This window comes from Procambarus clarkii, chromosome 73 (assembly GCF_040958095.1).
Source record: "Procambarus clarkii isolate CNS0578487 chromosome 73, FALCON_Pclarkii_2.0, whole genome shotgun sequence".
Lineage (NCBI taxonomy): Eukaryota > Metazoa > Arthropoda > Malacostraca > Decapoda > Cambaridae > Procambarus > Procambarus clarkii.
This window is the reverse complement of record NC_091222.1, coordinates 11,790,828-11,804,502: the sequence shown is the minus strand read 5'-3', so window position 1 is coordinate 11,804,502 and position 13,675 is coordinate 11,790,828. Positions and strand designations below refer to the sequence as shown.

Genomic DNA, 13,675 nt, shown 5'->3' with positions numbered 1-13,675 from the left:
CCTCTCTTTCTACTCCCCCTCTTCCTGCTGCTGTCCTTGACTGCTCCTCTCCGTTGTCTCCTCCTCCTCCGGACCCTGCCCGCCCACCTCTGATCTGTTCTCCCGTTTCCTTCCCTCCGTCTTTGCTCAGTTTACCCATGCCCCCTAGCCCTGACTTTGCTGACCCTGATCCCGACCCTGATATTCTTTAACGTGCTCTGTTGGTCTTTCGCCTTTGTTTCTTCCTTGTTCTCTGTTTTTGTCCTTTCTCTTCTCGTCGTTGTCCATTCTTCAATGGAACGTTCGAGGTTATTACGCCAATTTCCTTGAACTCCAACTTCTGGTTTCGCGATTTTCGCCCCTTTGTGTCTGTCTCCAGGAGCCGATGCTTGGTGCTCGTCCTGGTCGTTTTCGTGGCTATTCCTTTCTCTCCCCCCCCCCCAGCCATTGCTGGGGCTTCTAATTCTTCTGCTCTCTTGATTCGGGCTGATGTTCCCTTTGTTCCTTTACTTTTTCCTTCGCCTCTCCATTGTTCTGCTGCTCGTATCTTTGTGGGGAAATGGTACACAGTTTGTTCCATTTATCTCCCCCCGAGTGTCCCGCTCTCTCTTCCTGATTTGAAACACCTCCTAGACTCCTTGCCGGAGCCTGTGCTCCTGCTGGGTGACTTCAATTGTCGTCATTCTCTTTGGGGTGACGTTCTGACGAATACCCGGGGTCGCCTCCTTGAGCCGTTTCTCCTCTCTTCTTCCCTGTCTCTTCTGAATTCTGGTGAGCCCACTCATTTGGACTCTCGAACTCGCACCCTTTCTTGTCTTGATCTTTCTCTCTGCTCTTCTTCTCTTTACTTAGATTTCACATGGCAGGTTCTTGATGACCTCCATGGAAGTGATCATTTCCCCATCCTTGTTTCCTTTTTCTCTTTTCGCCCTTCCCTCTCTTTCCCTAGGTGGCAGTTTGCTAAGGCGGACTGGACCCTATTTTCCCTCAGTGCTACTCTCTCTGACCTCTCCCTTCTGCCCCTCTCTCGCGCTCTCCTCCTTTTTCATGACACTGTCTTCGACGCTGCCCTCCGCTCTATTCCTCGCTCTTCCTCTCGGGGTCCACGGAAGTGCGTTCCCTGGTGGAATGCGGACTGTGCTCGGGCTGTCCGCTGTAAGCGTGCAGCCTGGAAGAAGCACCGCCGTAGGCAGACGACCGATTCTTTTCTTTTCTTTCGGAAAGCGAGTGCGGTGGCCCGTAGGGCCATCCGTACGGCTAAACGTGAATGTTGGGCATCTTATGTCTCGACAATTACGTCCGAAACCCCTCTGGCCCAGATCTGGAAGCGTATCCGCAAGATAGCGGGTAAGTTCGTTCCCGATGTTTCACCGGTCCTTCACCTCCATGATACTCTTGTGGCGGACCCGTTGCAGGTCGCTTCCGAACTGGGTTCCCACTTTTCTTCTGTTAGCTCTGGTCTTCATCTTCCCCAATCTTTCCTTCTTCGTAAACCTGTCCTTGAGTCTCGTCCTTTAGATTTCTGCACTCATCTTCAGCTTCCCTATAATGATCCCTTCTCTCTCTCTGAACTTCGTTCTGCCCTGGCCCTCTGCGGTTCTACGGCGGCGGGCTCCGATGGTATTCATTATGAGATGCTTCGCCATCTCCCTCCGAGCACGTCTCAGTATTTACTGAGTCTGTATAATCGGATCTGGGAGTCGTCGTCAGTCCCTGAGGACTGGCTCGATGCCGTTGTCCTCCCTGTTCGCAAACCGGGGTCTCTGGGTACTTCCCCTACGGACTTTCGCCCTATTGCTCTCACCAGTTGTGTCTGCAAACTCTTTGAACGTATGGTTAACGTTCGTCTGATGTGGTTCCTGGAACACCATCACCTCCTCTCCCCTTCTCAATTTGGTTTCCGCAAGTGCCGCAGCACGACAGATGTCCTGGTGAACTTGGAGGTCTATATACGTACTGCTTTTGCTGCGAAGACCTCCGTTGTTGCCGTCCTTTTTGACCTAGAAAAGGCTTACGACACCACTTGGCGTTATCATATCCTATCTCAACTTCATTCTTTTGGCCTTCGTGGTCATCTCCCTCTCTTTCTCCGCAGCTTCCTCTCTCGTCGTTCCTTTCGGGTGCGCCTTGGTACCGCTCTCTCTCCCTCTTTTCAGCAATACGAAGGTGTGCCCCAGGGTAGTGTTCTGAGCACTACTCTTTTTCTGGTTGCCCTCAATGGTCTTCTTTCCTCTCTTCCTTCTGGTGTCTTCTCCGCTCTCTATGTCGATGATCTTACCCTTTGTTGTCAGGGTGATGATTCGCCTCTCCTTCAACGCCGGCTTCAACTTGCGATTGATGCCGTGTCGTCTTGGGCCACAGGTCATGGCTTCAAGTTCTCTACTTCTAAGACTTGTGCCATGACTTTTACGCGGAAACGGGTTGTTCTTCGTCCCTCTTTGTCACTTTATGGTCATCCCCTTGAATACAAAGATTCCGCGAAGCTTTTGGGGTTATTCCTTGACACTCGTTTGTCTTGGTCTCCCCATATCTCTTACCTCCGTGTTGAGTGCTCTAAGTCCCTTACCCTCCTTCGGGTCTTGTCCCATACTTCTTGGGGGGCAGATAGGCGCACTCTCCTTGCTTTACATTCCTCTCTCGTCCTGTCTAAGCTCGATTATGGTTGCCCTGCTTACTCGTCTGCTTCTCCTTCTACTCTTCGCCGTCTTGATGCTTTGCACCATGCTGGGTTGCGCCTCAGTTCTGGTGCCTTTCGTTCGACTCCCGTCCTTAGCTTGTATGTTGACACTGGCTTCCTGTCTCTCCAGGACCGCCGTGATCGCTACTGTCTTCGCTATCTTGCGCGGTCCTTGCAACATCCTTCCTCTCGTCTCTGTCGTGCTTTAACTTTTACCCCTCCTGCGGTTCCTGTTCCTCTTCACCACCTCCCTCTTTCTGTCCGGTTATCTCGCCTGCAGGATTCTCTTTCCGTTCGTATTTCTGATGTTTCTCCTCGTGTTGTTCCTTCTTTACCCCCGTGGAGGGTCCCTCTTCCGCGGTTTTGTACATCCTTGACTCGTATCACTAAAGCTTTTACCCCTCCTACAGTTCTAAAACGCCTTTTTCTCGAGCACTTTTCTTCTCACTCCCGCTCCGTTTCTGTCTTCACCGATGGGTCTAAGTCAGCGGACGGTGTTGGCTACTCTGTTGTTTTTCCTGATCGCACTTATATGTGTCGCTTGCCTCCGGAGACTAGCATCTTTACAGCGGAACTTTATGCAATTCTCTATGCTCTTCGTCTCCTGCTTTCTCGTTGTCAGTCTTCCTTTGTGGTTGTTGTTGACTCTCGTAGTGCCCTCATGGCTCTCGGGTGCTTTAATCCAGTTCATCCGGTAGTTGTCGAGATCCAGCATTGGCTGTTTCTCGTTCACAGTAAATTTAAGTCGGTTGAGTTTTGTTGGGTTCCCAGCCATATTGGCGTGTCTTTAAATGAGCGTGCGGATGCTGCCGCTAAGGAAGCTGTCCGCTCTTGTCCCATCTCTCGTAAAGGCATTCCGTATTCCGACTTTTACCCGGTTATCCATTCCTCAGTCCTTACCCGTTGGCAGGCTTCTTGGTTGTCTGTTACTGGTAACAAGCTACGTACTCTTAAATGTTGTGTTTCCTCGTGGCCGTCCTCCTTCCACCGTAACCGGCGGTGGGAAACAGCTCTAGCGAGGTTGCGTATTGGCCATACTCGCTTAACCCATGGTCACTTGATGGAGCGCCGCCCTGCTCCTTATTGTCCTAGTTGCATTGTCCCTCTTACGGTCGTGCATGTCCTTCTTGAATGTCCTGACTTCCAGGACGAGCGTGTGTCTTGCTTTCCGACCGCCCCTCGCGGTCACCTGTCCCTCGATAGAATTCTTGGTGACTCGGATACTTTTGATATCGTTCGCCTTATGCGTTTTTGTTCTCGTATTGGCATCCTTGGTGATATTTAGCGCCCTCTGATTATTTTGCGTATTTGATGGTGCTACATAGCCTTCCCGGTTTGGTGCCTTCTTTTGATAATTACTTGCTTACTTATCAAGAGCTGCATGAATCAATTTAATCATACAAATAAGTGCATCATTAGTACTTTTTTTGATCCCCCATTTGGGGGATCCAAAAATGGGGGATTTTATCCCCCATTTTGTAAAAATGTCTTTTTTCAGACATTTTTGACAAGCTTGGCATAATTGATATAGGTCTGAAGTTGTTAACATTAGCGAGATCACCACATTTATGGACTGCGGTTACTACTCTCGCTTTTTTTCAGAATATCTGGAAAGGTTTGGAGTTCAAGTGACTTGTTGTAGAGCAATGCAATCGCAGAAGCTAAAAATTTGGAGTGTTTTGTAAATTAGAGTTGGTATCTCACCAAGGGCATTAGACATTGTTATAAGGGAGACTATTATCACATTAACATCAGTGGAATTAGTTAGGCGTTAGGTTAAGACTCTGGATAGTTACTTGTAATGTACTCCTTGACATTAGTACTGGAGGATGAAATATCATTAGCTAGGGATGTCCCAGTGGATGAGAGGAACCTATTGAATTCAATAGCAGTATCTGAGGCTGAAAGCAAACCATCGTTATTGGATAGGAGTACTGGTTTTTTATTTTAAATCTTGTCCGATCCCAATATTTGGGAAATAGTGTTCCATGTTTTCTTATTGTTGCCCTTAATTTGGGTGAATTTATTGTCGTAGTCATTTATTTTGGCTCTCCTAATTATTTTAGAGAGCATTGATGAGTAAATCTTTAGAGACGACTCCTTATCTATACTACTTCTCAAGGTCATGTTTTTTATTAATAGATTTATCCCCTTTGTAAGCCATGGATTGTTTAGCCTTTTGGTTGTGACTTGTTTCGTTAGCATACAACAGTGGGTGTTATAAAGGCTGAGAGTTTTTTGAAGAAATGTTTGCACTGCTAGGTTGATGTTCCCTATGATACCTAATTCAGTCTCCCAGTTGATATTAGCAGCAGCAGCAATAAAATTGCATATAGAAGTTTCATCATGCAGCCTAAAGCTTATCTTCCTTGTATCTAGAGGCACAGTTGAGGAAACTAGCAGCAGGAGGGTTATCTGGCTCATAGAGGTCAATATTAAAGTCCCCAGAAATTATTAAGTGGTTTTTGTTCAGTCTGTTCTCTAATATTAGAGTTCTAAGATTAGAGTTGAATTTAGACACATCAGTGTTAGGAATTCTGTAGACTGCTCCCACCGTCAGGGAGTTTTAATTACTTTAGGCATGTGGTAACAGTGCAGGTATTTTGCATTCTTTCATGTTAATTGCAAGTGTAATTGGGAATTGTATGTGTGGGTGTATGTGTGTGTGTGTGTGTGTGTGTATGTGTTTGTGAGGAGTTAGATGGAAGTGAAGAGCGAGCCAGCCCAGCTTGTGCTGACGGTAGTACTATTTAACAAGGAGCCCGTTGTACTAACTTGTGAGAGTACACAGCTTCACCACGTTGGGGGTGGCTGGTAGATTCAGTTAGCGACTGCCTTGCATAGAGGGAAGGTGACCAGCCAGTCTTCACACCCTGATGGGTGACACCCCAGGCACCCTCAGGGTGTATCTGTCTGAGTTGAGAAGGTAAGAGTTCAGTTATGCATTGTCTTAAACCAGAAGTGTGTCTTAGTGGTGACGAGCAAGTGGAGTCTGAACCATTTAGCCATGTATGGAGTGGGTGATCCTCCCCTTTTAAATTTGGTCAATATTGTGTTAAATAATAGAATGTCAAAATGTTAAATAGTAAGAACTATGGAAATTGAAATAATTTGATTCAATAAATATCTGTGTAGAATAACAAGCTTGACTTTTGTTCAATCCTCTTTTTGAATCAATGTCCCCCTCAAGTAAGAGTTAAGACTAGAAATAACTAGATGAACAAGTGAGAGATAACTAAATTAAGCAGTGTTCCTGTCGCATTGTTTAAGTGGAATTAAAATTTAGTTTCAATGGCAGGTGGTGGCAGCTTAGATTTAAATATGTAAAGTAAAATTAACATCAGTATAACATCATAGATAGAATAACAATCAATCTACTCTCCCTACTCCTTACCCCTCATACTTACTCCTCCTACACCACTTTACTCCTCCTCCTTCCTTCTCTTCTTCCTGCTTCCCCTCTTCCCGCTCGCCTCTCTCTCCCTCAGTTCCTGCCTCAACCTACCCCATGCTCTATCCACCCATCCTTCATCTCTCCCTCCTCCTCCCCTCCTTTCTTCCTTACTTTGCTATACTTTCTCACAATTAAAGAGTAGATAGAAAAACTAGATGTTACAATGGTGGCAGCCGTGGGATATTAATTATCCTCGACTCACGTGTCTTGTGAGCTCAGACCAGCTACTAGGAGAGAAACTTAGTGACTTCAAAATTGGCGATTTTCGCGATTTTAACTTGGCGATTTGTATATTGGCGATGTCCAATACTCCCAACTGTTTGAATTAAGGCACTAACATCATCAAAGTGTTTGCTTAGAGATCTTACATTCAAGTTAATTACAGAAACATTGTGATTATAAGTTAAAACATTGTTTACATCATGTGCTGTATAATACTTGTAATTTTGATCATTAAAGTGATGATTGTCATAAATACTCGATAGGAGGTTTAGTTCTGGGTCTATACTAGTTTGCATAAGGGGCTGTTTGATGAAAAAAAGGGAAAAAAGACAATTTTAAAAGAAGATCTAGACATAAAAAATATACATAATACATAACTGCAAAAAATGAGGTAGAATGCTTTGATGTGCTCTCTGGTACACTAAAAGAAAATAAATTTCACTTCTAGACACAGGATATCAGGGTAATACTCCTAAATAAATTAATATACTTAATAAATAATTGCTTAACCCATTACGTTTGGTTAACTATAGTATAAATGGATTTTTAAAACAGAGAGAGCAGCAGTGATACCCCACCTTGAAGTGGATTCAATTAATTAACTTTCCAAAGTTAATTTTTACTTTTTATTTGGATTAATGCCTAGTAATGCGTTTTGTAAGGTGTTATTGGAAATATCCAACACTTTTCTCATTTCTAGTACTTTGATAAATGATCTTTGTACTAACCATGTCTTCTTAAATGAGCGTGCAGATGCTGCCGCCAGGGAAGCTGTCCGCTCTTGACCCATTTCTCGTAAAGGTATTCCTTATTCCGATTTTTACCCGGTTATCCATTCCTCCATCCTTACCCATTGGCAGGCTTGTTGGTCTTCTATTACTGGCAACAAACTGCGTATTCTTAAGAGTTGTGTGTCCTCGTCGCCGTCCTCCTACCACCGTAACCGGCGATGGGAAACTGCTCTGGCGAGGTTGAGTATTGGCCATACTCGCTTAACTCATGGTCACTTGATGGAGCACCGCCCTGCTCCTTATTGTCCAAATTGCATTGTCCCTCTTACGGTCGTGTATATCCTTGTTGAATGTCCTGACTTCCGGGATGAGTGTGCGTCTTGTTTTCCGACCGTCCCCCACGGTTGCTTGTCCCTCGTTAGTATTCTTGGTGACTCAGATACTTTTTATATCGTTCGCCTTATGCGTTTCTGTTCTCGTATTGGCATCCTTGGTGATATTTAGCACTCTCTGATTATCCCGCACATTTGATGGTGCTACATAGCCTTCCCAGTTTGGTGCCTTCGTTTGATAATTACTTACTTTGTACTAACCATTAAATTTTGTTAACACTACTAACCAGTAAAGTAATAATTTTAATACATTTCTTACTGCATAATAACCACGCCAAAAGTTTCCTAGAATCTATGGTGAAGTTACATCAACTAGCCCGACTGAGGAAAAAAACTACCTACATTTCAAAGAGTCGCGTTTAATTCCCCCTTCATATCAGTATTCTCTCTTAAGAATTATTATCTTATAATACATTTACTAGTGATCTAATGATATAGCATTATTTGCTGTGGATCATTATATACAGTACATACTGTTATCCCATATATAACAAGGAAGGAAAAAATTCCCTCTAACTTTTTCGTCTATATGAACTTCGTTTCATATTAATTACTCTGTGACGAGAAGTTAATTAAAATTAGCTCTCTTTTTAATAAACCTTATCTTTATTATCTCGCATAGTTGAATAAATTATTGAAGTAAAATTCTCCGTTCCAACACTTTGTGCTATTGCTCATGCGCGGGCGAGAGAGGGAGAAGGAGAGAGAGGACGGCAGCCATTATTCTGACAGGAGTGTCTGAAGCGTGCATATTTTACCAGCCCGTAATTACGTCGTCCTTGCAGCAGCGGATGCCAGAGGGGTGTAGCAGCTTTGTTATTACTCGCACATTTGGCTCGGCAAACAAATAAGACGCTAAGTCCCTACTTATTGTTATATTTGTGATCAAAAATATTTAACAGGTAGGATGTTTGTCGTCAGGCCGCATGGTCTCTAAATATCAACAAGTGAGTCTTATATCAGGTTATCTCTAGATTTTCACCTGGAAACAGGTGTAAGTTAGTTAATATTCGTATAGGTCAATTTTACAATCTACCCGTATTTCAGCTTGTGACCAAGTGACAAGAAGGGAGATAAGCCTCTACCTCAATCGCGTGTTCTAGGACATTCTGTTTCAACAAGTTTTCTTGATGCTACTGCCCAGATGCTTACTATTATTTCACCACACAGCTAAGCTGTTGCTTAATTTGCTGATTAAGTAGAATACTAAGTAACATTTATTTGTTGATCTTCAATATAAAATCATATGTCTCACTAACATTCTATATATTCTTTACCATTGATTATTATTGCCATGCATTGATATCTTAATATCTTTTTTTTTAAACGCTTTACTATCTAATTTATTGTGCAGGTAACACATTAAATTCTTTGTACTATTCAACCCCCCAAAGAGTGTTATGTGAGTCGGCTCTATATTTAATTTCAATCTACAATTCACTTAATGCTTTTGTATTATTTATTAATTATTGAAAGATCCATAGGCACTGATTCCTGGATTTATTTTTCAACATTATATCATTAACTTATTTCCCTTTTCATTAAAGGGTGGAGCTTCATAGCTATCAAAATTTATTTTAATTATTATTAATGAAAGTGTTAATATCCTGAGTCAGATTTTCCCACAGGTATCTCCTCTCATATTTATTTATTTATTTATTTATTTATTTATTTATTTATTTATTTATTTATTTATTTATATACAAGAAGGTACATTGGGTTTGTGAGAATACATAGCATATTACAGTAATTACACTCTTGTCAAGCCACTAGTACGCGCAGCGTTTCGGGAAGGTCCTTAATCTAACAGATAATTTTAAGTAGGTAAATTCTCAGAATTAATAAAATGATAACAAATACATTGCAAGAAAAATGAGATGAGAGAGATTAGTAAGTATATTAAAGCACATTGGTATATTAAAGCTCTGATTGATTACATTGACAGCTTGATTGGTAATTTAAACAAGATTAATAGACACCATACAGCAGATTCACAGCACATATAAGACAGCAATGATCACAATGATAAAGATGTTCAGATTGGGTACATAAAGATTGGGAGATTGGGTAGCAATAGATACAGTACAATTTTAAAGCAAAAGGTAAAAAACTATGAAGATGAAAGTAGGTACTTTTTCGTATTGTTTTTGAATGACGCAAAAGTTGGACAGCTTTTCAATTCAATAGGGAGTGAGTTCCATAGACTGGGTCCCTTTATTTGCATAGTGTTTACTCAGATTAAGTTTGACTCTGGCGATATCAAAGAGATATTTATTTATGGTGTGGTGATAATGGGTCCTATTACATCTGTCCAGGGAAAGTTTCAGAGCATGGTTTGCATTTAAGAACTTGGTTTTGTAAATGTAGTTGACACCAGAGAATTTGTGGAGTGAGATTATGTTTAGCATGTTTAGGGAGTTAAACAAGGGGGCTGAGTGTTGTCTGAAAGCAGAATTTGTTATTATTCTGATAGCAGATTTTTGCTGGTTGACGATGGACTTGAGGTGGGTTGCAGTGGTTGAACCCCATGCGCAGATACCATAATTAAGATGGGGATAGATTAGTGCATAATATAGAGAGATGAGAGCAGAGTTAGGTACATAATATCTGATTTTGGAGAGTATACCAACTGTTTTAGAGGCTTTCTTAGGTATGTTTTGTATGTGGGTACTGAAGTTGAGTCTCTTATCTAGGAATAGGCCGAGAAACTTTCCATCATTTTTATTGCTAATGTTTACATTGTCTATCTGAAGCTGAATTGCATTTGTAGATTTGCTTCCAAATAAGATGTAGTAGGTCTTTTCTATGTTAAGTGTTAGTTTGTTGGTTGACATCCATAAGTGGACTTTTTTTAGTTCATTATTAACAACATTATTTAGTGTATGTGGGGTTGGGGTTAGAGTAGATGAGGGTAGTATCATCAGCAAACAAAATAGGTTTCAGAATGTTAGAGACATTGATGTATATAAGAAATAGGAGAGGTCCCAAAATGCTGCCCTGTGGCACTCCAACGGTTATTGGTAGAGTGGGAGAGGTTATATTTTTGATGGCTACACATTGGTGTCTCACTAAAATAGGATTGGATATAGTCCAGTGTATGGCCTCGGATTCCATAATAATGGAGTTTACATAAGAGGTAATTGTGATTAACAGTATCAAAGGCCTTTCTCAGCTCAATGAAGAGTCCAAATGGAAACTCATTTTTGCCATGGGCTGAGTAAATTATATCAAGAAGACTAATAATTGCATCGTTGGTACTCTTTTGGGAGCGGAAGCCAAACTGACAGGGGCTAAGAATGTCGAGTTTTACGAGGTAGGAGTAGAGCTGTTTGTAGATAATTTTTTCAAATATTTTTGATAGTATGGGTAGGTTTGATATTGGTCTATAATTGTTTGTCTGCCGGATTACCTCCTTTATGAACTGGCGTTAATCTTGCTTTTTTAAGGATATCAGGGAAGGTATGACACTCAAGGGATTTGTTGAACAGCAGAGCTATAGGTGGCGCAAGGGCGTGGGAGGCGCTCTTGTATACAATGGATGGTATTTCACTGATGTTCCCAGCTTTGGTTTTTAGTGAGTGTATGATGGACACAACATCTGTCGGGCTGAGTGGTGAAAGGAGAAGAGAGTTTGGATAGCTACCTGAGAGATATGCGTTGATATGTGTCTGAGTCAGTGGGATTTTACTGGCAAGGTTAGCACCAACCGATGAAAATAAGCTATTGAATTCATTCGTCATTTCCACATCAGATGACGGTGTAAGGCCATCCTTAGAGAGTGTTATCTGGTTGTGGGAGTGTTGTTTAGTTCCTAGGATATTAGAGATGGTTTTCCATGTGCTTTTCATGTTGCCTTTTGCTTCTTTGAATCTAGTCTCATAATATGAAAGTTTAGGTTTTCTTATGATAATGGTAAGCACCGATGAGAACCTCTTAACTACTTCCTTTGTAACTAGGCCAATCCTAAATTTCTTTTCATATTCACGTTTTTTTGTTGATTGATTTGATTATGCCACTTGTGAGCCACGGGTTGTTTTTTTCTTTTATCAGTTACTTGTTTGGTAATGAGGTACATTCATTCTGGTTCATTCTCAACGAAAAACTATACTTGAGGTTATCTTGAGGTTATCTTGAGATGATTTCGGGGCTTTAGTGTCCCCGCGGCCCGGTCCTCGACCAGGCCTCCACCCCTAGGAAGCAGCCCGTGACAGCTGACTAACACCCAGGTACCTATTTTATTGCTAGGTAACAGGGGCATAGGGTGAAAGAAACTCTGCCCATTGTTTCTCGTCGGCGCCCGAGATCGAACCCGGGACCACAGGATCACAAGTCCAGTGTGCTGTCCGCTCGGTGTGCTGGTTTTATCCTCTTATGATAAAGTGGTTAGGTTGCATATGGATTAATGACATTACACACAATTACTACTTGTATTTCATTTAAAATACACGCATTAAATGTTATAAAGACGTCATTTGTACACTAGTTAAAAGGTCTAAGATTTGGTTGACAGAAATTAACGTTTTTTACGTTAAAATGTACGACTTTATATAAGTAATTACAGTGAGGTTTTTTACAATCTATTAAAAAGTGACTGAAACATTTTGCTTGTTTGAATAAAGTGAATACTGAAGAATATATTTGAACAATGTTAACGATATTGATGGATCAACGCAGGAGGCAGAATTCGCCGTTGGACTGTTTGGTATGACTGAGAGTCGCACTGAGGTTATAGACTTCACCTGGCCAGTCACCATCCAGTACTCAATGATCATGGGCGCTCGAGGGCGTCCAGTTGTGGACCCTTGGGGCTTCGTGCTGCCCTTGGAGCCCCTGGTGTGGGCGGCCATCCTGACTGCGCTGCTGGTGCTGCCTGTCGTGATGGTGCTCCTGGCTTCATGCTCCTCAGTCACAACTCCTAAACAGTACACCTGGGGGAAGGACATTTTTGACCTGACTCGAATATTGTTACAACAAGGTTAGTTAAGTACTGTTTCTTAGTCAGTGTGCATTTGTTGTTATGTTTAATTAGATAAAGTTCGTTCGTTTGTTATCATATTAATTTTGTTAGTAAATTTAGCTATAGTAGAGCAATTCAACCTTTTTTTTAAATGTAGGTATATGAAAAACTGTATGTTTGTAAAAGTTTTTACATTCCTATGCATAGTTTTTAATCGATTTCAATTTTTCAGTTGGAAGATAATGTATTAAAACATACAAGTAAAACAGAACGAGCGATGGATTATTTCATGAGACTAATCTAATTATTTATTGACTTCAAGCATAATAATAGGCCGAATATGTTTCATGATAAATTTATTTTGTAGTACGGCTCTATGCATAATTATGACCCAAAGGTATAGTTTTGAGATATCCTCATTTGGGTATTCTTTGCTATTGTATTTGAGAGAATATAGTTATATTCTTACACATTACTCTCCAGATTTAGCTATCAATTTGCCTTTAACAATGATCATAAATTTGGAAAGAATTTAAAACAAAGATTTTTTAACCTTTGAGCACATATCTGATGTTTAACCTTTGAGCACATATCTGATGTTAAATCTTTGAGCACATATCTGATGTTTAATCTTTGAGCTCATATCTGATGTTTAATCTTTGAGCTCATATCTGATGTTTAACCTTTGAGCTCATATCTGATGTTTAACCTTTGAGCACATATCTGATGTTTAATCTTTGAGCTCATATCTGATGTTTAACCTTTGAGCACATATCTGATGTTTAACCTTTGAGCACATATATGATGTTTAACCTTTGAGCACATATCTGATGTTTAACCTTTGAGCACATATCTGATGTTTAACCTTTGAGCACGTATCTGATGTTTAACTCTTCAACTGTAATGCTCTATACATGGAGAATACCTCACCATTACTTAAACTCTTTATTCCGCACGTCTTTATCAAGAAAGGCTAAATGTTCATTCCATGCCGCCACCAAACCATTGCTAACGAATGAAAAATGCTTTATACAAGACTCGACTGATGACTTTCAGATGTTTCTCTAACAGCACTTTACTAATGACCTTATTTCGAATTGCAACTCTGTAAATGCTTCACCCCACACATTAAAAATACAAAATAGGTGACAACAGAACTTAAACTTCAAACCTAACTTAACTTATGCCTAAATATACTAATTAATTAATATTAACTTATATTGAAGAAAAATCCAATATTTAATGAACTGCATGGTAAAATTG

At 41.1% G+C, this 13,675-nt stretch overlaps 1 protein-coding gene across 2 annotated transcripts in view; it reads left to right on the top strand.

Annotated features, from left to right (window-relative positions):
- The window catches only part of LOC123774148 (glutamate receptor ionotropic, kainate 5-like), a 57,939-nt gene extending 44,347 nt beyond the window's left edge, over positions 1 to 13,592 (top strand). For both annotated transcript variants that reach the window (XM_069312667.1, XM_069312666.1), the window contains 2 exons: positions 12,130 to 12,430; positions 12,645 to 13,592. In XM_069312667.1, coding sequence (XP_069168768.1) covers positions 12,130 to 12,430; positions 12,645 to 12,655 — 312 coding nt within the window. In that variant the 3' untranslated portion in view covers positions 12,656 to 13,592. The remainder of the gene's footprint in view (positions 1 to 12,129; positions 12,431 to 12,644) is intronic.
- The last annotated feature ends 83 nt before the right edge of the window (positions 13,593 to 13,675 follow it).